Here is a 24,262-nt window from a genome sequence, read left to right as displayed (position 1 = left end):
TTCTCCAGGCAAGAATACTGGAGTGGGTTGCCATGCCCTCCTCCAGAGGATCTTCCAAATCCAGGGACCCAACCCAGGTCTCCCACATTGCAGGCGGATTCTTTACCAACTGAGCCACCAGGGAAGCCCAAGAATGCTGGAGTGGGTAGCCTATCCCTTTTCCAGGGGATCTTCCCTATCCAGGAATCAAACCTGGGTCTCCTGCATTGCAGGCAGATTTTTTACCAGCTGAGCTACTACTCCCAGCATTATGTATTAATGTTTTTACCTTGATGGCTGTATATTATCTGAAAAAGAGGGTTATAACATGAATGCAAAGCTAATATCTTCTAAGCCATAAATAGGATATAGTGGGATGGCCTAAGTAGCCACACTATTCAAATTTGGGGGCAAATGCCTGTAAATCCCCAGTTGAGTTAGAAGAAGGGAGCTCACACTTATTTAGTGTCTGATATGTGATACACCTTAGACATACATCCTTTCCTTTAATTTTCCTCACTTCCCTCTAAGAGGAGTCATTATCATCCCCATTCTCCAGTATAGAAATGATGTCAGAGAAATCAAGTGACTTGTTTTATACCCCTTTAAGTGGCACACCTAGTATGTAGAAAATATGGATTTGAATCTAGATCTGACTCTAGAGCAGCATGTAAGATTTTCAGTGATGATGGAGATACTTTGTACTGTACTGTGCAATACAGAAGCCACTAGCCACATGTGGCTATTGAGCACTTTAAATGTGGCTAGTGCAACTGAGGAACTGAGCTTTTTATTTTAATTCACTTAAACTTCTATTTCAATGGTTATATCTGTTTAATGGTTCTTGTGTTGGATGGTACATCTCTAGGGATTGCCTTGACTGCAGTTTGTAAAGCAGGAATTTGTAACCTGGTGTCCATAGAAATACTAAGAGAAGATCCATATATAGGGTTTCTTTTATAGTGTTTTCTTATAAAGAGTTCTTAGTCGGTAGAAGGACTGTTTTGCTTCTTGGAAAGGGAAAGTGAAGTTATGCAGAGTCGTTTTCAGGAGTACAGTGTATGATAGATAGTCTATCACCACTCCCCAAAGAGTCATCAGGGATCCTAGGATAGAAGGGATATGCCGCTGCTGCTGCTGCGTCGCTTCAGTCGTGTCCGACTCTGTGCGACCCCATAGACGGCAGCCCACCAGGCTCCCCCGTCCCTGGGATTCTCCAGGCAAGAACACTGGAGTGGGTTCCCATTTCCTTCTCGAATGCGTGAAAGTGAAAAGTGAATGTGAAGTTGCTCAGTCGTGTCTGACTCTGGGCAACCCCATGAACTGCAGCCTACCAGGCTCCTCTGTCCATGGGATTTTCCAGGCAAGAGTACTGGAGTGGGTAGAGGGGATATGAGGAATGCTGAATTAACTCCCCAAACCATATTTCTTTCTCCTTTCATAACAGCTCTAGCAGCCAGTTGCTTGGCATCTAGGGTAGGCAACACAACTATTGTACCCAAAATTGTAGCTGAGTTCAGTTCTGTACACATTTCTGGAGTCTGTATAATATTGTACAAGGCACCATGCCAGGCATTTTGAATAAGGAGAGATTTTTTTTTTTAATTTTATTTTATTTTTAAACTTTACAAAATTGTATTAGTTTTGCCAAATATCGAAATGAATCCACCACAGGTATACATGTGTTCCCCATCCTGAACCCTCTGACTGGGGCATAAAGCCTGTCCTCACAGAGTTTACAACTTAGTGGTCATGTGCTAAGGCAGGAGGGAAGGGAGAATAAGACAAATACTCAGAGAACTATAACACAAGTCATTCATAGGAAGAGTGCAGATTAAGACCTGAGGAAGGTCAGAATGGTGTTTATTAGTAATACTGCTTATTAGCTGTGTGACCTTGGGAAATTAAAGTTCTGTAAGTTTACCTTTCTTTGTTGTAAATGGGAATAATAACTAGAAAATAGAAGAGTGGGATAAAGAATATAAGGCAGGACACATTCTTTTTTTAATTTCAATTTATTTTAATTGGAGGCTAATTACTTTATAATATCGTGGTGGTTTTTGCCACACATTGACATAAATCAGCCACAGGTGTATATGTGTCCCCCCATCCTGAACCCCCCTCCCCCCTCCCTCCCTGCCCCATCCCTCTGGGTTGTCCCAGAGCACCAGCTTTGAGTGCCCTGCTTCATGCGTCGAACTTGCACTGATCATCTGTTTTGCATGTGGTAATATACATGTTTCAGTGCTATTCTCTTAAATCATCCCACCTTCGCTTTCTCCCACAGAGTCCAAAAGTCTGTTCTTTATACCTGTGTCTCTTTTTCTGTCTTGCATATAGGATTGTCATTACCATCTTTCTAAATTTCATATATATGCGTTAATATACTGTATTAGTGTTTCTCTTTCTGACTTACTTCACTCTGTATGATAGGCTCAAGTTGCATCCACCTCATTAGAACTGCTTCAAATGTGTTCTTTTTTAATAGCTGAGTAATATTCTATTGTGTATATGTCCCACAACTTCCTTATCCATTTGTCTGCTGATGGGCATCTAGGTTGCTTCCATGTCCTAGCTGTTGCACATTCTTCACAGTCAATGAATGGTGGTTTCCCTGGTGGCCCTGCTCCATTGCTGTGTTTGTTTGGGTTGGGTGGAAGTGGATGGGAGAAGGCATCATGAAGGAAATAGCATCTGAGATAAACCTGAGAGGAAGGATAGTCTTTTGAAGGTTAGGAATCAGGAGGTGGGTGGAGGAGCACTGTGAGCCAAAACTGTGGAAGTAGGAAAGAACTGGAATGATTCAGTGAATGCTAGGTAGTCCCATTTTGCTCGAGTGTCAGCCTTTTCTACCTAAACTGTGATACCCCCACACTAGCAGGATCAGCATCACCTGGGAACTTGTTAGAAAAGCAGAACACAACCCAGACTTATTGAATCAAAATCTGCATTCTAACAAGATCCCTGGGGAACATGTGTGACCATTAGAGTTCAGGAAGTGTTGGAGTAGAGAACAAGCTGGGGCATCATAGGAGACAAGTCTCAGAGTGGCAGGGCCTTATTAGGAAGGACTTGACCAAGGAGTTTGGGGAGCATTAAAACATACTTGGAGGATCACCGTCCTTAAAAATCCACCTGTCATCTGCATCACACCTTGAAAAAGGTGACTTAAGCATCGTTTTGGCTTATGCTCACCACCATGCACGCAGGCTTCTTAGCAGAAGAGGACTTTGGCCATTTTCTTTCTCCTTGCTTCCCCATTCCCTTCACTTTCCCATTCATCTTTTACGGCTACCCTTGCTTCAGCTAAACCAGTTATACAGAATATTGAACTCTCAAACTTGACAAAGTAGGTTTCATTTGTTTGACATCAGCTAAGACCTGGAGCTGAGAAATGTTCATTTGTTTTGGCTGCTAACCCCTGTGGCTGGAGAGTGATATTGCAGTCCAAATCTTTTTAGAAATTGTAAATATTCCCTCAGAAGTAGCAGGTGGAATTGCTGGGTAGCAAGAGTTAAAAATGTGGAGTCTGAAGTTTTTAGGCCACAACTGAGGAAGGAGGAGGGGCTCCTAGGGATGGATAAATCCTACAAAAGCACCTGCCAGCGCCTCAAAGGTCTGGCTACTATTCTACCCCCTTACTTCAAGAATTTTAAATTAAAAAGTAATTTGGAGACCCTCTTTCCCCCTTTACCATGGAGTCCCATATCTGATTTTAAACTGAAGTCAATTGGAAAATAGGACTCAGGTTACATAAATCTGTTTTATGCACAAATTAGCTATAATGCTCCTTTTGCCAAAAACTGATATTCTGTTTTTTCAACATTGATGTCTGTCTGGAGATTGCCGCCTTGAATTGAATTTACTAGATTTCTCAAGACATGACCATTTTCTTTTAAAGATAACTAGTCCAGAGTAGAATTGTATTTCTTTTTGCTAAGGTTGAACCACCTTAAGTCTGTGGGCTGCGGCTGCAAATGGGAAGTGGCAGGGACCCACAGGGTCACATTTTGGTGCTGTAACCTGGGGCAATCATTAAAAGTGTTAGATTGCTTCAAGAAGGTTAGTCCTAATTTGACCTGATAGTAGAAAGCTCTGTAAAGTAAATTGTGGCAGTGACTATTACAGCAGCTGGGCACAAAGAGATCATTGATCTTCTTTGAGGAGAATCATGGAAATTCTTCAGTGCTTTCCACAAAGCCCAGAGATCATTTGCATCTGTATTGCAGACATCATTGCATGTGAACTCCTTGACCTGCAGACTGGACAATTCACTGGGAACCACACTTCATTCCAAGATGTTTCATCCTCTGGTTCCATTGGATAATAAATGTCGTTCTACAAGGACCCCCTTCCCACCCTTCCACAATATGCATACTTTCTAAAGTGGCCTCATATGTGTTATGAAGTCAGACAATCTATATTTTGACATGACATGAAGTAACAGCTGGTCAACTGTCTAAACCTGTCAACCTGGTTTTAGATGAGATTACATTACCACATGGACTTGTTTAACTGTGAACTTAAGATACAGAAATAGCAGAAATCTATAACACTGGTGTTTATTATCTATTTTCCTTTATCAATCTATGCTTCCTTTTAGACAAACTGTATATTTTGTAGAGTTAGGCGATGAGGAGATAAGATGGGAGGAGAAATGAATGAGCAAAGATCAAAGTTTTACTAACATTATCCTCAGGAATAAAAGGTCAAATGCTATGAGAAATTTATAAGACTTTAGAACATTTTTTGTTCTGTTAATTGTTGGTGACTCCCTCATTTGTTTTTCTTTCAGTGATTATCAGTAGAGTCCATAAAAAGTTAGACATCTCATCTGCTCATTTTAGGGGCATTAAGCAAGTTAACAATTGAACAAAATGTATCACTAGTGGTAAAGAACCTGCCCGCAATGCAGGAGACATAAGAGATGCGGATTCACTTCCTGGGTCGGGAAGATCCCCTGGAGGAGGGCATGGCAACCCACTCCAGTATTCTTGCCTAGAGAATTCCATGGATGGAGGAGCCTGGCAGGCTACAGTCCATGGGGTTGCAAAGGATCGGACACAACTGAGTGACTAACACACACACTCAAAGTAGATCACATATACATGACACAGAGAAGATCCTAAAAGTACCTATTGATTTACTGATTTATAGGTTGATTTAATGCCACTTAAAGGAGGAATGAAACAGTACAATAAATGTAGCTGAGAAGCGCTAGTGTCATAGGAATTTGCTATGTCTATAGCTCTTGTTCTTGAACTACAAATCTTTGGAGACTGTATTGGATTTTGGATAATGTAAAACGTGGATTTGTATTCAATGGATGAGCCTTCTGGGTGGGATGTCTCTCCTTGATATGAGATCTTTTTCTATAAGTAACAAGGCTGAGATGGTGTGCTACATTATCAGAATTTTCATATATTTGAATCATTTATGAGGTGGATACACAGAAAGTAGTAGAAATCTCAGTCTTATTCAGTGCCAAACAAAAATCTGTACATTAGTACAGGGAACAAAATACTTAAGTCCCTAAAGTTATCATCTGGGAGTAAATAAAAGGGAAGAACGATTATAGTCAAATGTCTACGACTAAATACATTTAATTCATCAGATTTTGTTCTTGGACTCCTTCAGTTTTTAGAAAACAGTACAAACAGCAATAAAAGACTCAATGATGAAAGTAAGGTATATCCTTGGAGGGCAAATTCAGACCAATCTCCTCATATTCTATGTCAAAAATTCAAGATGTTATAAATGGAAATTAGCAGTTAATATTTATTGAGCATCTGCTATATGCCAGATGTGATGCAGAATGTTCCACATACATGATGTCATGTAATCTTATTTTTAACAGTTCCATGAGTTAGTGTTATTAGCCTCCTTTTACAGCTCATAGCTCTGAAGCTCTGTAAGATCCTCAGTCATCTACTTAATAAGGCAGAAAAATGGACTAATATATTATTCTATGAAATTATCAAATGCAAAAGAAAAAATTCTTCTGATTAACCATTATTAATGAGAACCTCCTAATCCCATGCATTCCTTTCAATCAAGATTTTACCATCCTGTAATATAGTATTCAAATGATGGAGATGCATTTGAAATTTAATTATTTTAAGTAATATTGATATAATCAGCATCAGAACTTTTAAACTGTGTCATTAATTCTTTATTCTAACTACATGAGTTCATAGAATGAATCAGCTACCCCACCCTATTGAGAATTCATTCATTCAACACTCACTATGTGCCAGGCATGATGCTAGGCACCAAGATGCTAGAGATGTGGCTATAGGAGAGAAAGAGAGACAGATCCTCCTTAGAAGAGCTACTTACAAACTTCAAACTTGCCAGGGAAAAGTTTGTTTTAATTCACTTAGAATATATATATATGTTTGCTTATCTTTGCAACAGCCCTGTGAAGTGTTATCATTCCCCTTTTACACATTATGAAGGTAAGACTAAGGGCAATTGCATAAATTGCCAGAAGTTACCCAAATAGGACTTCCCTGGTAGCTCAGCTGGTAAAGAATCTGCCTGCAATGCAGGAGACCCTGGTTCAATTCCTGGGTCAGGAAGATCCCCTGGAGAAGGGATAGCCTACCCACTCCAGTATTTATGGGCTTCCTTGGAGGCTCAGACTGTAAAGAATCTGCCTGCAATGCGGGAGACCTGGGTTCGATCCCTGAATTGGGAAGATCCCCTGGGGGAGAGCATGGCAACGCAGTCCAGTATTCTGGAGAATCCCCATGGACAGATGAGCCTGATGGGCTACAGTCCATGTGGTTGCCAAGAGTAGGACATGACTGAGTGACTAAGATAGTAAATGATAGAGCCAGGGTTTGAACCCCAATCTCTCAGGCTTCAAAGCATATATTGTTTCTACTATAATATTCTATCTTCCATGGAACTTGTTTTGATCAGCCTGATATCACAGAAAGAAATAACAAGAAAAGTCTTAGAATAGTACACTAATCATATTGGACTCTGTGACTATTCAAGTGCAAGAAATACATTCATTTGTAAATTATATAAAAGCTAATCTTCTTTGAAAATAGTCTTGGTCATGATCTGAATGTTTTCTAGTGTTAGCGTTAGGTGCTCAGTTGTGTCCGACTCTTTGTGACCCCGTAGACTGTAGCCCGCCAGGCTTCTCTGTCCATGGCATTCTCCAGGCAACACTACTGGAGTGTGTTGCCACTTCCTTGTCCTGGTGATCTTCCCAACCCAGGAATTGAATCTGGGTCTCCTGCATTGTGGCTGGATTCTTTACAGTCTGAGCCAGATAGCAATTGGTCTTTGTTTCTTTAGTTCTGGTCATGGTAGGGATTTAATAGGACATGGATAGGATGCAGCGAATGGTTGAGTTAAGACACAGAAGCAAGTTTTTATTTTTTCACTTAGTTACTCAGATGATGTAAAGGAAAATGTTTGACAAGTCCCAGAAGACATTTTAAGGGAGGTGTTCCAAGTGGAATCTGATTGCAGAACAAATGGTATTTGTTCCATGGGCTGAAAACAGCATAGAGATACTTTTCATTAAAAACAAGAATGTGAAGCCATTTTGTTAGCACCTTAACATTCATTTTACTGAAATTTGGTTGACCTTTAACTGACTGGATTCCAAATTTTTATTGACATTTTACAACATTTCCTTAAGAATTGTACAGCTATGGGCTATAGAAAAATTGAGAGTTAAGAGTGAGCCATAGCAAGCCAACTTGATTCCTCTTTTGATAGGATTAGAGGACCAGTAGATAAAAGACTTAGGAAAGATCACCTAACTTTGGATTTTTAACAAAGCTCTTGATTCCACATTTCATGAAGCTTTAACTGAAACACTTTAAATTCCAGGTGCTGCTGCCAGAGGAGTAAGAAACTATCTCTGTTCACCCCTGGCTAAAACATATAAGACTTGGGAATAAAAAATGCCTTTTGCCATTTTATATTGTGTAGTAGCGACTGGTAAAGTGACCATGCTCTGAGATCATTTGAAGAGGATGGGATTAATACTACCCAAACCTGGGTTGTAATTTCCCATCATTCCAACTACTAAATAACTCCCTTGCAAGTTTTATATCTTTGTTTCCTTTTCTGGTTTGCTTATAGTTTTCTTTTTTGGAAATCCTTATATTATTGTTGGCAGTGACTTTAACACCAGGATAGGTGGGCTACAATCCAGGGGGTCGCATAGAGTCAGGCACAACTGAGTAACTAAGCACACACACATAGTCTAATGTTACATCTGCATCAATTCCACAATCCTTGCAATGAAAGAAAGGGAAAAAATGTCAAGAGATAATCTAAAAAATATGTGACCAAACTTTTCAAAGAAAGAGTAGGTCCATCCATAGCCATATTTAAAGAGGGTCCTAGCTCTTTAGGCTTCCCAGGTGGTGCTAGTGGTAAAGAACCTGCCTCCTACTGCAGGAGATGTAAGAGACGTGGGTTCAATCTCTGGGTCAGGAAGATCCCCTGGAGAAGGAAATGGCAATCCACTCCAGTATTCTTGCCTGGAGAATCCCATGGATAGAGGAGCCTGGAGGGGCTACAGTCCATAGGGTCACAAAGAGTTGGACATGACTGAAGCAACTTAGCACGTAGCACTATCTCTTTCAGGGAGGTGATAGCCATAGTGTTATTTATGGTCATAAACTTTAATTTCCAAGAAACAGGAAGGATCTTACAAATGACAGAGCTGCAGCTCTTACAAAAGACAGAGTCTTATAAAACCCTGTATTTTAATTCTGTACTTATCAACAAGATCTGTAAAAATGGCAGAGGGCAACTAATTGGCTTTAAGGAATCCACCTGTTACTGCCAAGCTTTTAAGATAGACAGTTTTCCTCTAGTGGCTCATACAATAAAACCGAGAGACATCCCAGTCCTTAATGGAGTCTGGATTTGGCTTTCTTTTTCTTCTTTAGGGTTGAACCAGCTGCCCTTTGACCCTGCCAACAACAACGAGCCCCTGCAGTTTGGTAGTGCCAGTGGCCCTCTGGTCACAGAAGGCCTCATTGAGAATGGAGGGGAGTCAAGCAAGAAAAGAAAGAGAACAAATGCTCCTTCAGGTAAGCTAGGCAATAATCCATGCTCTTAGGCCAGTGCCACTGAGTCAACACTGTCCCAGAGCCTTGTATGTGGTGGGCACTGGTCTAGGATTTGTAGGAGCTATAGAAATGAGAAAGAGGCCCCTGCCCTCAAGGAATTCATGGTGGAATAGAAGGAGGAAAAAGCACATACTTAAATAACTCTAATCATAAAAGAGAGTAATTGTCAGCACTGTGGTGAATGTGTAAAAGGGAAGCAAACCTATGGGAGCACAAACAGGGGATGAGTTTCAAGCAGCTTTGGGCATCATGGAACACTTCAAAGCAGACATGGCATCTGTAGCTGGCCCTTGCATGGATAAGCTTAAGACAAGAAGAGATGAATAAAAAACATTCGATTTATGCAGAAAGAATTACATGAGTGAATGATGTCACTGGACATCTTTCTTTGTATGTACAAGTAGTAGGAACCGTCACTTGTACTTCTCATGTGGATAATGGCCTATATTTGCATCTCCCCACCCCACCCCTGTTTCCCCCAGTACACACCATGCCCGCATGTGTTCCATGCCCTCATAGCTCTCTTAGAACAGCTGATGAACAGATTGTTCTAAATCCTGTATAACAGCTAACTGAATTTTTAGCCTCCCCTGCAATTACCCCCATCGTTCATGCTGTGTTGGCCTAGTCGCATGTTATATTTCTCCAAAACAAGTGGGGGGGGGGCGGAAATGGGAGAACCAGATCTTCACTGATCACTTCAAATATTAAGTTATTAAATATTGAAATATTAATATAAATAGTAAAGTAAGAGAAAATATTTTTAAAATTTCATCTCTTTGTTACTTGGCTAGTCATTTGAAAATAGTATCTGTAAGCCATAGAGACTGATCTGAGATTTTAATATAGGCCTAATAGACATGTGCATGGGGTTTGGGGTTTTGTTTCATTCTGTTTTTTACTATTACTTTGACATCCGCCTTATAAAATGGAGCATGTTTACAAACATACAACATCATGCCTGACTCTTAGATCATAGGTCTTTCTGCTTATAAATCAAGATATTTGTTCAATACAAGTTTGGAAAACAAAAATACAGTAAATCATTAGCTATCTAGAGCCCTCAAGAAAAGTGTGATTTTTTTTTTGTTTTTCGTTTTTTTTGGAAAGGTGTAGTATACAGCTAAGGAAATGGCTTGAGTTGTAATCCTAGCTCTCTCTGTCTGTGGCTGCAGGTGGATTTTTTAACCTCTCTGACTTTCACTTTCTTCAACTGTAATGATAAAAATGGCACTAAAACCTCTTAAGATTATTAATAGAGTTAAATGAAATTAGGTAAATTGTTTAGTTTGATATCTGCACACACTTCCTCCCTTAATAAATCCCTTCATAAATGTTGCTATTTTGTTATTATATGATAATATTACAAACTTCATTGTTTTAAACATCAATGCATTTCACATTTTTAGGTTAAACATTGTGAATACAAATTGTGTATGTGTAACATCTGTCTTTTTAAGTCATATATTCAACATAATCTAAACTTTGCTTGACCATTTAAATGCAAAATTCCAGTCATTAGTCATTGTACTGTGATGGATATGAGTTTGAGTAAGCTCTGAGAGTTGGTGATGGACAGGGAAGCCTGGCATGCTACAGTCCATGGGGTTGCAAAGAGTCAGACACGACTGAGCGACTAAACTGAACTGAACTGTGCTGCAATACTCTATTATACTTTTCTGGATTTACTAAGGAATATAGACCTTTTAACTTTAAGCTGTCCTAGACTGTAGTGGCTTTTTAGTTATTACAGCCATATCAGCCCCATTTTATCCACATCCTGTCTCCTTTCTGCAGCCTGTACTCATCTCTAGTTTCTCTAACTGTCCCTTCTGTAACTGCCCCTTTTCTCCTTAAAAAAAAAAAAAAAAAACAAGCAAGATCTCCAGGTCAGTGTGTTAAATGAATATGTTAAGTAAGAGTTAAATCAGCTGTGAGAGAACCTGCTATGGAGAGAGATACATGATTTAGGGCATCAACTTTAAAACATCTATTTTGGCTGTTCTGACGCCTTTTTTCATCACCTGGTTTTTCCACTGTGTTCGTGGTGAGTGATGTACTAGTTTAGAATAATACCTCCAGAACATTGGTTAGCTCATGAGGGTGGAGAAAAGGGGCATGTATTAATCTGAATTGTGTGAACTGACTTTTAAAGAATTGCAGTTTTATTCCTAATGAGCATACTCAGTGAGAGCAAAGTAACTGTTGCAGATATAGGATTTTAGCAGTAGATTATGTTAATCTATAATTAGCAGAATCAATTTGCATTCAAATAATGAATATGCGTAAGCTCTTAAAAAACAGTATGTTCTTAAAAATAGGTGAACTAGGCCCCTGGCAGGCTCTATTATCTCCCTTGTAATCTTTTTCACACTATTTCCTTAGTGAACCCTTTCTTTGTAAGTATAATAGTACAGTGGTAAGTCCAGCCCAGGTTAAATTACCACAAATTCTAAATTAGTGTAGTCCAAATTAATGAGATTTTACTATACAAGGAGTCTCATAATTGTTCAGCTGGCAATCTTATGGTATTATAAATGAGCAGATTGTTTTTAAGGGTATTTTCTTCCTATGCAGTTCTAGACAAAAGGAAGAGGGAATATGTTTTGTGAGTAGGAACTTCCTGCTTCTTTTATCACCATTGCCTGCATCCTAGCAAGAAGGAAAGCCAGGGGCTACCAGCCATTTCAGTTCTAAGCTGAGATACTCATGCAGCCATTACATTGCTCTACCCTGTGACCTCTTTGAATCAAAACTCTCTCTCTCCCTCTCTATCACAATGCATGATGGAGAGTTCCGTGCCTGCAGCTCTGGTTCCTCACTGTACATTCTATTCTTCCTTTCCCACCCCTCATACCTCACCCTTTTCTACAAACTGCCTCTCCCTTTTTATACTAGAATTGATCTCTTAAAGGTCCCCAGCAACCTCCAGATTGTCACAGTCAGTGGCCCTTTGACAGGTCTCAGCTACCTTGACCTGTTTGCTTCATTTCATGCTGTTAAAACTTCACCTTGCTTGAATTCTTTATACTTCTGCTTTCCTTCGCAATACACTTTGCAGATTCCTCTTCCTTTTCCGACTCTTTCAAGCATTCTTTCTCCTTTTCTTCCTGCCTCTGCTTTAAGTGAGTATACTATTATCCACAGGCTTCCCTCGTGGCTCAGATGGTAAAGAATCCACCTGCAATGCAGGAGACCCAGGTTTGATCCCGGGGTGGAGAAGATACCAGTCCAGTATTCTTGCTTGGAGAATCCCATGAACAGAGGAGCCTGGTGGGCTACAGTCCATGGGGTTGCAAAGAGTCAGACACGACTGAGCAACTAAGTATGCATGCACTATTATCCACATTTATAGGTAAAGAAATAAAGGATGAATAAACTTTCCTAAGAATGAGCATTTAGCAAGTGGTTTGACTAGACCTGCAACTCCAAAGCTTTTCTCTAACTACTTTCCCAGAAGTACTGTGTCTGTAGATACTAGGAGTCTGGGTCTGTTACTAAAATGCATAGTAAGCATTGGTGGCACACTAGGGAAAGCTGTGTTTGAGAGTAAGGTGAGCAGCGCTTGGATTTGATATCTCTAGGATCCCTTCAAAGGTGGAGATCCCATTGTTCCTTCTTTTCAGCTACTCCCCCAACAAGTTTTCTATTTCCACCAAGGCTGTCTGCTACCTTTCTCCAAATAGGCAATGGGCCTGCCTACTTCAGGACCTTGCTCACGCCATTTACTTTGCCTGGCATGCTTGTCCTCTTCTTTCACGTGTCAAAATCATGTCCAAGGGACAGCACCGATTACAAATCATACCTTCTCCAGGAAGCCTTCTGGAGCATCCTAGTTAGAATTATTCACTCATACCTCTGAAACTCCTTGGTCATTATATGCACATGAATCACTTGCCACTGATTATAGACCACCTTGTACTATTGGCTATCTGTTCATACTAATGTATCTTAACTTTTCAACTCAGTCATCAGCCCCTGATTGGAAGGGCCCCTGTGCCATATGTTTTTAGGCAGAGATACAGTCTTGCATCGGAGAAGGCAATGGCACCCCACCCCAGTGTTCTTGCCTGGAGAATCCCATGGACAGAGGAGCCTGGTAGGCTGCAGTCCATGGGGTCGCCAAGAGTCGGACACGACTGAGCGACTTCACTTTCCCTTTTCACTTTCATGCATTGGAGAAGGAAATGGCAACCCACTCCAGTGTTTTTGCCTGGAGAATCCCAGGGACGGGGGAGCTTGGTGGGCTGTCGTCTATGGGGTCGCACAGAGTCGGACATGACTGAAGCGACTTAGCAGCAGCAGCAGCAGTCTTGCATACAATAGATGTTAAAGAAATGTTTGTTGACTGATCACATATCTGGCAGAAGAATTACTTTCCCTTTGCCTTAATATTCTGTTATTCTCTTGTCACTCACATGGTAGACCTGTGCACAAGCTAGGCACTCAGTATCTGATGTTGATTAACTAACTGCCTCACTCGTCCCTAAAGGTCAGACTCCAGACACTCATGAGATTACATCCCTAGAGCAACCACACATTGAATCTGTGTGCTTGTGAAACAGATACCGACCCTAATGGAATCTTTTCCTCTTAACTGGATGAAATTTCACGTGTGCCCAAGGGAAACTGACAGCTGGAATTGGGTGTCCTATCCCAACTCCTCTGTGAAGTAGATCCATAACCTGAATTATATATTAGTGTGTATTTGGCCATAAACTCTTTCTATGTGGATCTGGCTACTTTGCACTCTTAAGGTGAGTTCAGAACTCTTCAGTGTGTTTGCTCTCAAATTTTACCTTTTCCCCATGGAAATGTTTCCTGGTGATTCTGCAGCTGCACAGATTTTCTAAGATTGTGGTGAGTCCGCTTATTCACATGGTTCTCTATGGCCAAAGAGTTAGAAACATTTTAAACCCTTGTCAAATCATAGTGCCAAGTTCCTATCCAGGAGATACCAGCTGTCTCGTGGTTTGAGATCCACCTGGATTTGTAGAAGCAGAAATACCAACCCTTTTTGCAGATACTTCCACTGAAGTGGAAGAATCTATGAGTCAGCAAGGCCAACCAGATGATGACTAAAATAAAATGCACTGTTTTAAGCACCAACATCACAATACGCTGGCATTCTAATAAGATGCCAGCTCATTGAAAGAGTGGGCAACTAATTCGGGGATAATTATGATACCAGAATGATCATCCAGATGTGGACATAGTCCTGCCTCTATTGCCTTCCCTCATAGTTCTGTATTGAAAGATAAGTTTGCGTTTAATTATGTGATGCCTAATACTGGCAAAAATAAGCAATTTTGCCAAAGTTCATGTGAATAATGAATAGCTCAGTATGAAAAGAAGAGCCTTCAACCATTTTCCATTTGCAATAATGATTGAACCCTAAGAGTACAAGTTTTCCAGGAAGACCCTTGAGTTCAATGATAATTTGCATTGATATTGTGATTCTTTCTCTTAATATATTTTCATATTCATTTCACTTTCCAGATGAGGTGCCAATAACCAGAGAGGAGACATGACTTTAACTGAGATGGAGTGGCATCTCCAGGAATGTTAGGATATTCTAAGGACCTCCAAACAGTTTCTAAACTGGATCATAGACTCCTAACTCAGTTTTCATGGTTTCCTTTAGAATTCCTAGGAGTCAGAATGAGACTTGACAATATAAAAGACAGTGAGCAGTTCCAGCACTGCCAAGACTAAATTAACAAGGAGGAGAGGTTCAGTCAGACATAAAGAAGAACTATGTTGGAATGAGTTATCAGAGGAAGTTGTTTAAGCCTGCTTGGAAAAGAAATATAAAAATGGGATCAACATTCATCTGCCTGAGAGTACTTTTGTTCCTTTCTTACCTAGAAGAGGGGCAATGAACCAGAGAACTTTTTAATGACACTTTCAGCCCTTTGATTTACCTCAGCCTCACAAGGCTAAGACTTTTATTTCATATGTACTTTGAAGTCCACAAGTGAAAGCATTGATTGTTTTTAAAGAGAGAAAATGCCACCATTTTATATCTTGGTGTGTGGTATTTCTAGCATGTCAGCTGAATTATTATATTGCCAAAGGCAAGAAGAGCCTATTGTTCCTTGAGATGGAATTAAAATAAGAAAAAGAGTAGACTAATAGCCCTACTCAATTTATTTAGTCCTTTGGATGTTTTTATCTGGTTACAGTTTCAAAAAATAAAGCCGTATCTTGATAACTTGATATCTTGATAAGGATCAAAAAGTAAGCTGTCTTCTTTCTCAGTTCTGATAGAAACTCAGTCTGAAATTTTTCATCTTCAAGGACTGTCAGAAGGAGGGGAGATTGAGTGTGGCACAGAAGACGCAAGATAGAAAAATGCAAACACACCTCTCTTAACTTGCTCCAACCATCTGAATAGCTTTGGAATGATTTTGTGACTTCTTTGTACCTCCTAAGTTCTCTCACAGACCTGAAGTATGAGTCAGCCTCATGTGTTGGTAATATAGACGCTAATGATATAGGTGTTGAGTCATAGTATTTCAGAGTTGAAGGCAATCTTGTCTAACTCCATCATTTTCACAAATGAAGAAACTGAAAGCCAGCCAGAGAAGGGACTTTTCTAAAGTCATGTGATTAATTATGAATAGTAGCAGAACCAGAACTGCTTATTACCAGACCTTTATAATCATTTCAAGTTGGCTAGGACTATGGCATGTGATTGATTCATTTGTATTGAAGCAAGTTTATCTGTGACCTAGAGGAGCTGCCTTCCTCCATGCTTGTAGTATCAATATTGCATGATTTGTAGCAAGCTAACGCAGTGGTATATAGGTCCCATACCTGTTCTGTCTGCCACACAGGGAAAGGCCCTTTGATCTCAAACTAGAAAAATAGTTTGAATCTGGGAAACACCTATGAGGAAATTGTTTTTGTAGAGCTACAAGTCCAGCAGCTCAGCAAATCACAGAAGCAGCTCTTTGTGATACCTGCTTAACTTGGCAGGGAACAGTTTGTTTCCCCCATCCCAGCCTACCCTACAGCCACTACATCCAAATAGGAAAAAATTTCATAATGGTGTTTTATCTGTTATTTAAGCTTTGTCACATAATTTTGTCTAGAAGATCTCTTTCAATTTCTCGATTTTGAGGGTAAAGACTTGTCTGATAAAAATCGGTTTTAGGTCAGTAAAATCCAACTTCACAGTAAAAGGATTCTTGGATTTGGAAAGGTTGTTTCTCTCCTGTTAGCTTAGTAAAGTCATCAAAGCAAGTGTTGTTCTTGACTTTGAGGTTTATATGTGCCTCTGTGGCCTCACTGGCCTCAGAGAGAAATAAGCATACTTAGACATGTTATATGAAGAATACTGAAGACTGTGAGTTTAGTACTCGATTTGCCACTTGCAACTCTTTGGACCCAGGGCAAATCACAGAAGCCTTTTCCAGTTGCTACTTCTGTTAAATGGGAAAACTGTTTTGAAAACTATCAGATACTACTTGTATAGTTACTACTACTGCTACTTGTCGAGTTTGCAAATGTGAGTGCTCTTCTCCTTTCAATTCTAAGTCAAACTGAGAGCAAATACAAAAAGCCACTTGAGGAACAAAATACAGTATTAACTTTATTATAAGTAAAACTATAAGAACATGACTTGGCCTAAGGCCTAATGAAGCTTCCTACCGTCTCCTGCTCCAAATCTCTACATTGATACTCACTGATAGGGAAGATTGAGTTAGCAGAACAGACCATTTACCTTATCATTGTCATTGAGAGTGATGCCCTAGGTCACAATTCAGTGGAAGCTAGAAATTAAGAGCAAGATGGGCCTCTGGGCCTGCCAACTGGAAAACAGTGCCTGTGCCCTAACTAAGTGCTGCTCACTTTAGAAGAGAGAAAGGGTCATGTTCAACTTGAGGACATTTTGACCCAAGAGCCAGAATGAAGAGGTTAAACCAGAAATGAGCACTTATTTTTATTCTAATCTTACTAATCAGATAAGTAGATATTCCTCCTGTGCCAAGGAGCAAGCAAGGGTGGAGAGAAAGCCCAGAGAAATTTCTATAGTATTGTCTGTCCTCTCTCACAAGTAGAATGGATGTTCTCTCCTCCCCATGGAATGATGCCAAGTGTGATGAGAACCTCCACCATCCCAACATTGCTGTTTATTTGCAGATAAATATGACTTTGGATTTTTCTATTTTCAGAATTCTTTTTAACAAAGGGAAACTAGCAATGACAGACCATTGCAAGGTACAAAAAAACATGGTTGTTCTAGCACCATGTGTTATGTTTAGATTTTACTTCTCCATGTATAAAGTCAAGACAAATTCCAGATGGAATTCAACTTTCTATCATCTGATTTCGCCTCAGAGTAGTACCTTACAGGGAGGAGATTTCATTTTCATGACTTTCAAACACAGACACCTTTGCTGCCATTTTAGCATTGTCATTTCACATGTGATTGCAGATTCTACATGCCTTCCTTTCCCTTCCATGACACCAGAGTGTAATACTTAAAATACTTTATTACTACTACTACCAGTGTGCCAGACACTGTTCTAAGTGTTTCAAATGTGTTAAATTATTTTACTTTCATGGCAACTCTATGAGTATCCCCATTTTACTGACAAAGAAACAAATACAGAGAAGTTAAGTAATTTGTGCAAATAGTAAAGAAGTAGAGGAGATATGGCCCAAACCCAGACAGGATAGCTCTAAAGTTATTGTCAAAAATCAATTGAGTCAGAATGGAAATTGAGGAAGAGCCAGGCATCAATGTTTTTTAAAGGCATTGCAAATTATTTCATTATGCAGCCAGGCTTAAGGACCCGTTCAGCTACCCATACTGCATCTGAGCAACTAGGTGTACTTAGGCCACTATGGTTCAGAATGCTGGCCATTTGTAGTGCAGCAGTCCTTACTTTTCCATGGAGATATGTTCCAAGATCCCCCAGTGGATGCCTGAAACTGGGGGTAGTAGTGATCCCTACATATACTGTATTTTTTCCCTATACATGCATACCTATGATAAAGTTTAATTTATAAATTAGGCACAGTAGGAGAATATCCAAATTGCCATGATAACTACTCTTGTACTTTGCAGCCACTATTAAGTAAAGTAGGGGTTGCTGCTGCTGCTAAGTCGCTTCAGTTGTGGACGACTCTGTGCGACCCCATAGACGGAAGCCCACCAGGCTCACCCGTCCCTGGGATTCTCCAGGCAAGAACACTGGAGTGGGTTGCCATTTCCTTCTCCAATGCATGAAAGTGAAAAGTGAAAGTGAAGTCGCTTAGTCGTGTCCGACCCTCAGCGACCCCATGGACTGCAGCCTTCCAGGCTCCTCCATCCATGGAATTTTCCAGGCAAGAGTACTGGAGTGGGGTACCATTGTCTTCTCCGAAAGTAAGGGTTACTTGAACACAAATACTACTGATACCACAGCAATTGACTCGATAACCTAGGCGGCTACTAAGTGACTTACAAGAGGGATACACTGGACAAAAGGATGATTCGTGTGGCAGGACAGTGGGGGATTTCATCATGCTACTCAGAACAGCATGCCACTTAAAACTTATGGATTGTTTATTTCTAGAATGTTCCATTGAATATTTTTGGACGAAAGTTGACCCTGGGTAACTGAAACAGCAGAGAGCAAAACCATGGATACTGTATTCTCTGATAAAGAATGTCTAACATCTTATGTCAAGAACTGAAGTAACAGTGAAGCAGTATACCAGAAGGTGACAAAGTAGTTGTGTATATGTTGACCATTCTAGGTATTTCAACACAGAAAGAAGTAACCACCTAATTTGTAGTTTTCTTTTTCTCTGCTCCATTTCCTGATATCCATTTTACTACCTATTGAAATAAAAGTCCATGATGATGAAATTTCCTCAAAAGGATTGGGAGACAGTCTTGATTTTGTTTTCCTATCTCAATTGCCTTGATAATAGGAGCTATTTAGTTTAAACCATGCAGGCTGTGGTATTTCCATTGAGCAATTGCTTGTGTAATAGAATTAACTTTAAAATATTTTGCTTCTCCTACATTTGAATTTTAAGCAAAAGCAGCTTTCATGTGTAAGCTGTTTTATGGGATGTGGTAAGTGAGGGTTGATAAGAGTGACACAGAAAACCATTAGATGTGTCCAACTGCTCAAATGGAATGTGCTATATTTCAGGGGAGACAGGTTTCAGCAAGTGGCATTCCCTAGCTCCAGTCCCTTTCTTCTGCATATTTGATTCAATAACAATACAGGAGCAGCAGGTTTTATGAAATATTGATTGTATGCCAACCTCTATAACCAAGTGTTTTACATATATAAATTCAAGCAAACTTCATAACAAATCTGTAAAATAGATACCATTTTCTCCTTTGTTTATAGATAAGAAAACTGAGGCTTAGAAAGCTTATGAAACTTTTTCAGGCTACAGTTAGTATATAGTAGTTCAGTTCAGTCACTCAGTTGCGTCCGACTGTTTGCGACCCCATGAACCGCAGCATGCCAGGCCTCCCTGTCCATCACCAACTCCCGGAGTCTACCCAAACCCATGTCCATTGAGTCGGTGATGCCATCCAACCATCTTATCCTCTGTCATCCCCTTCTCCTCCTGCCCTCAATCTTTCCCGGCATCAGAGTGTTTTCCAATGAGTCAGCTTTTTGCATCAGGTGGCCAAAGTATTGGAGTTTCAGCTTCAACATCAGTCCTTCCAATGAACACACAGGACTGATTTCCTTTAGGATGGACTGGTTGGATCTCCTTGCAGTCCAAGGGACTCTCAAGAGTCTTCTCCAACACCACAGTTCAAAAGCATCAATTCTTTGGCTCTCAGCTTTCTTTATAGTCCAACTCTCACATCCATACATGACCACTGGAAAAACCATAGCCTTGACTAGATGGACCTTTGTTGACAAAGTAATGTCTCTGCTTTGTAATATGCTGTCTAGGTTGGTCATAACTTTCCTTCCAAGGAGTAAGTGTCTTTTAATTTCATGGCTGCAGTCACCATCTGCAGTGATTTTGGAGCCCAGAAAAATAAAGTCAGCCACTGTTTCCACCGGTTCCCCATCTATTTGCCATGAAGTGATGGGACCGGATGCCACGATCTTAGTTTTCTGAATGTTGAGCTTTAAGCCAACTTTTTCACTCTCCTCTTTCACTTTCATCAAGAGGCTCTTTAGTTCTTCTTCACTTTCTGCCATAAGGGTGGTGTCATCTGCATATGTAGAACAGTACATAAAAAGAGGGAGGCAGGATATAATCATGGTTAAGAGTACATGCTCAGAATCCTGGCTCTGACATTAGGCAAATTATTGAAGCTCTTTGGGCCTCAGTTTCTTCATCTATAAAATAGAAGTCTTAATACCAAGTGTACAGGTTGTTTGGGGATTAAATGACAAGGTGATGAAACAGTGCTTAGTACATGGTGTTCTTTTGTTCAATGAATATTTATTGAGTCTTAAGTGTGAACCATCATGGTAGGTATTAAAAGTACAGCTGTAAATAAGACAAATTCCAACCCTGGCCTTGTGATGTTCACCATCTAGTAAGGAAGACACTCATTAAGCAAATAATTACACAAATAATTACTTGTAATTATGCTGAGTGCTATCAAAGAGTGACTGCTTATAGTGAATACTCGGTAAATAAGAGCAAACATTTACTAAGTGGCTATTATATGTTGGGCACTAAGCCAGGAAGAAATTGAGTACAAGTGCATAATTGGATGAAGAGTAAAGGCATTTTCATGGAATTTTATTTCAGAGCAGGGTAAGGTTAATGAAGGTTAACTTCATTCCTCTGGCCAATCAAGGAAGCTTTGGAGGGATGGAGGCAAAATTTTGGAAGATGCTTGGTTGAGTTCCCTGGGAAGAAGAGAGATCAAATTAAGAATGTGTCTTCTTTCCCCAAAATGAGTTTCTGGAGATCATGCAAATCATCTAATGTGAGGGGCATCCCCAGCATGAGTGGCCTTTGTATCTGTCAAGATAGAGATTTTAAGAGGCTTGTGTAACAAGGAACAAGGCTTTCCCTCTGAAATGAATGCCAAGTGCTGAATTTGCTTCAGAACTTGGCATGAAGTCTGAGCAGGCAACGAGTCATAACTACGTACTGTTGTCAGATGCTGATTTAAATATCATTCCATACAAATATAGCGGTTCTGCTGGCAAGCTGTTTTCTAATCTGGCCTTTTTTTTTTATTCCTCTCCATAATTACCCTGATCTAGGATGAACAGCCTGAGAAACATTGACTAATGCATCCTAAATTATCTCAGCAGGGTAACCACAAGATTTTAGCTTCTTTTGATTTTGTGCCAGGTCTCTGTTAAACAGTTTTTAAACCAATGTTAGGTGTGTACAGAGAGGTCTATAGATCTTCCAGGCTGGGCTTTCCATCAATTAAGACTGTTGTCCTTTGCTTTGTGGTGCCACTCTCTCTGTGGCATAGCCTACAGGGAGGGAGGTGCTTTATATTTTTTGTTCTCCTGTCAAACAGCCAGTCATTTGTAGAGTTCTGTGTTGAAGCTCTGACTGCTGAGACGTGTTCTCTAAAGGTAGCTAAGAAACTTGATTCTCTGCCTTTACTCTGGGCCCCTAGCAGACAATGTTAAGTGTGACTTGGGACTCGACACTTCAGTAAAAGCCTGTTCTTTGTACATGGAACATATAGTAATAGAAGCAGGTCCCAGAACTAGTCTCATTTACAGATGAGGTAATGGAGATTCAGAGGCTCAGTGGCTTGCCCAAGATGAGACAGCCAGCAAGCTATTCAAACCCAGATTTTCCGATGAGTCCTGTGCACTTTGCACCATGCCCCACTGGTTTCTAAGGTTTCTGAAGAAGGCAATGACGTGATTTGAGCTGTTCTTTCAAAAGATACTCTAACCAAAGTGTTTTTATTATAGATTTTAAAGGGGGCAGAGCCAGAAAGGCAAGTTTGAAGACTTTTGAATCATCCCAGGGAAGTGAACTATGGGCCTGAATCTGTGTTATGAGAGTAGGAATAGAGAAGAGGGGATAGATAAAAGAAACTTAATGGAGGTAAATCATCCTGAACTGTTATGGCTCAAAAAGCCATAAAACCTAGAAATGAAAAAGAGATGAAAATCATTGGGCCCAGTTCTTTATCTTTCTGCAAAATATAATTAACCCCACCTTGACAGATGCTTGTGTGTGTGCTCAGCTTTGTCTGACTCTTTGCAACCCTATGGCCTATAGCTTACTAGGCTCCTCTGTCCTTGGGATTCCAAAGGCAAGAATACTGGATTGGGTTGCCATTCCCTTCTCCAGGGGATCTTCCCAACTCAGGGATTGAATCCAGGTCTCCTGCATTGGCAGGTGGATTCTTTACCACTGTGCCACCTGGGAAGCTCTGCCATTTAGCCTAAGTGACTTGCCCAAAGTCCTAAATTAGTTTGGACAGAAAGGAACTGGAGCTCAGAACTCCTTCTTCCTAGTATAGTACTCTTCCCACTAAAGCACAGGGTCTGTCAAATCTGTTTTTTAGTTTGTTAATTTTTTAAAAAACATTTTATTGACATGCATAAAAATACAAAATCATTCGTGTATACCAATGAACTTCCACAAAAGCACACTTATGTAACCAGCACCTAAGACAAAGCACAGACCATTTCTGACACCCTAGAAGGCCCCGGTGCCCTTTCAAAATCACTTACTTCCCCACCAAGGATGATTTCTGCCCTGACTTGTGCTCTCTCTTTATGATAACCGCCTGGTGGGCTGTGTTAGAGATTGGGAAATTTACTACTGGGATCCTCTTGTTCATAGATATTTAGATTATTCCTATCTTTTGCCTGCCACAGAAAGGCTGCAAAGACATCCATGAGCATGCTAGTTTCTACATATGCTGGTGCTGCTGCTAAGTTGCTTCAGTCATGTCCAACTTTGTGCGACCCCATAGACAGAAGCCCACTAGGCTCCCCCATCCCTGGGATTCTCCAGGCAAGAACACTGGAGTGGGTTGCCATTTCCTTCTCCAATGCATGAAAGCGAAAAGTGAAAGTGAAGTCGCTCAGTCGTGCCCAACTCTTAGCAACCCCATGGACTGCAGCCCACCAGGCTCCTCCGTCCATGGGATTTTCCAGGCAAGAGTACTGGAGTGGGGTGCCATTGCCTTCTCCGAGTTTCTACATATGAGCAAGTGTTACTCTAGAGTCTAAGAAACCAGATTGCAGAATTGAAGTGTTATGGGCTTTGTACATTTTAATAAGTTCTACAAAGGCCTCACCAAGTCAACACATCCAGTGCTGCATCCAGTGTTGAGAGGGTCATTCTTTGTCTTCTTGCTGACACACAGTATCTTTTTTTTTTTTTTTTTTTAGGATCCTATTATACTTTTATTTATTTTTTTTAATTTTATTTTATTTTTAAACTTTACATAATTGTATTAGTTTTGCCAAATATCAAAATGAATCCGCCACAGGTATACATGTGTTCCCCATCCTGAACCCTTCTCCCTCCTCCCTCCCCATTCCATCCCTCTGTGTCGTCCCAGTGCACCAGCCCCAAGCATCCAGTATCGTGCATCGAACCTGGCCTGGCAACTCGTTTCATACATGATATTTTACATGTTTCAATGCCATTCTCCCAAATCTTCCCACCCTCTCCCTCTCCCACAGAGTCCATAAGACTGTTCTATACATCAGTGTCTCTTTTGCTGTCTCGTACACAGGGTTATTGTTACCACCTTTCTAAATTCCATATATATGCGTTAGTATACTGTATTGGTGTTTTTCTTTCTGGCTTACTTCACTCTGTATAATAGGCTCCAGTTTCATCCACCTCATTAGAACTGATTCAAATGTATTCTTTTTAATGGCTGAGTAATACTCCATTGTGTATATGTACCATAGCTTTCTTATCCATTCATCTGCTGATGGACATCTAGGTTGCTTCCATGTCCTGGCTATTATAAACAGTGCTGCAATGAACATTGGGGTACACGTGTCTCTTTCCCTTCTGGTTTCCTCCGTGTGTATGCCCAACAGTGGGATTGCTGGATCATAAGGAGAAATATACCATGTTCATGGATTGGAAGAATCAATATAGTGAAAATGAGTATACTACCCAAAGCAATCTATAGATTCAATGCAATCCCTATCAAGCTACCAACAGTATTCTTCACAGAGCTAGAACAAATAATTTCACAATTTGTATGGAAATACAAAAAA

At 40.3% G+C, this 24,262-nt stretch overlaps 1 protein-coding gene across 12 annotated transcripts in view; it reads left to right on the top strand.

Annotated features, from left to right (window-relative positions):
• Window positions 1-24,262, top strand: part of ENOX2 (ecto-NOX disulfide-thiol exchanger 2) — a 291,413-nt gene that overhangs the window by 103,527 nt on the left and 163,624 nt on the right. For 8 of the 12 annotated variants that reach the window (XM_025276941.3, XM_025276946.3, XM_025276943.2 and 5 more), the window contains one exon: window positions 8,910-9,053. The exons of the other annotated variants lie outside the window; for them this stretch is intronic. Coding sequence is in view for 2 of the 8 variants with exons in the window: in XM_025276939.3 (XP_025132724.1) it covers window positions 8,910-9,053 (144 nt within the window). In the remaining 6 variants the exon portion in view is untranslated. The remainder of the gene's footprint in view (window positions 1-8,909; window positions 9,054-24,262) is intronic. 12 annotated transcript variants of the gene reach the window in all.

This window comes from Bubalus bubalis, chromosome X (genome assembly GCF_019923935.1).
Source record: "Bubalus bubalis isolate 160015118507 breed Murrah chromosome X, NDDB_SH_1, whole genome shotgun sequence".
NCBI lineage: Eukaryota > Metazoa > Chordata > Mammalia > Artiodactyla > Bovidae > Bubalus > Bubalus bubalis.
Note: the sequence above shows the minus strand (reverse complement) of the source record. Positions and strands in the feature narration are given on the sequence as shown.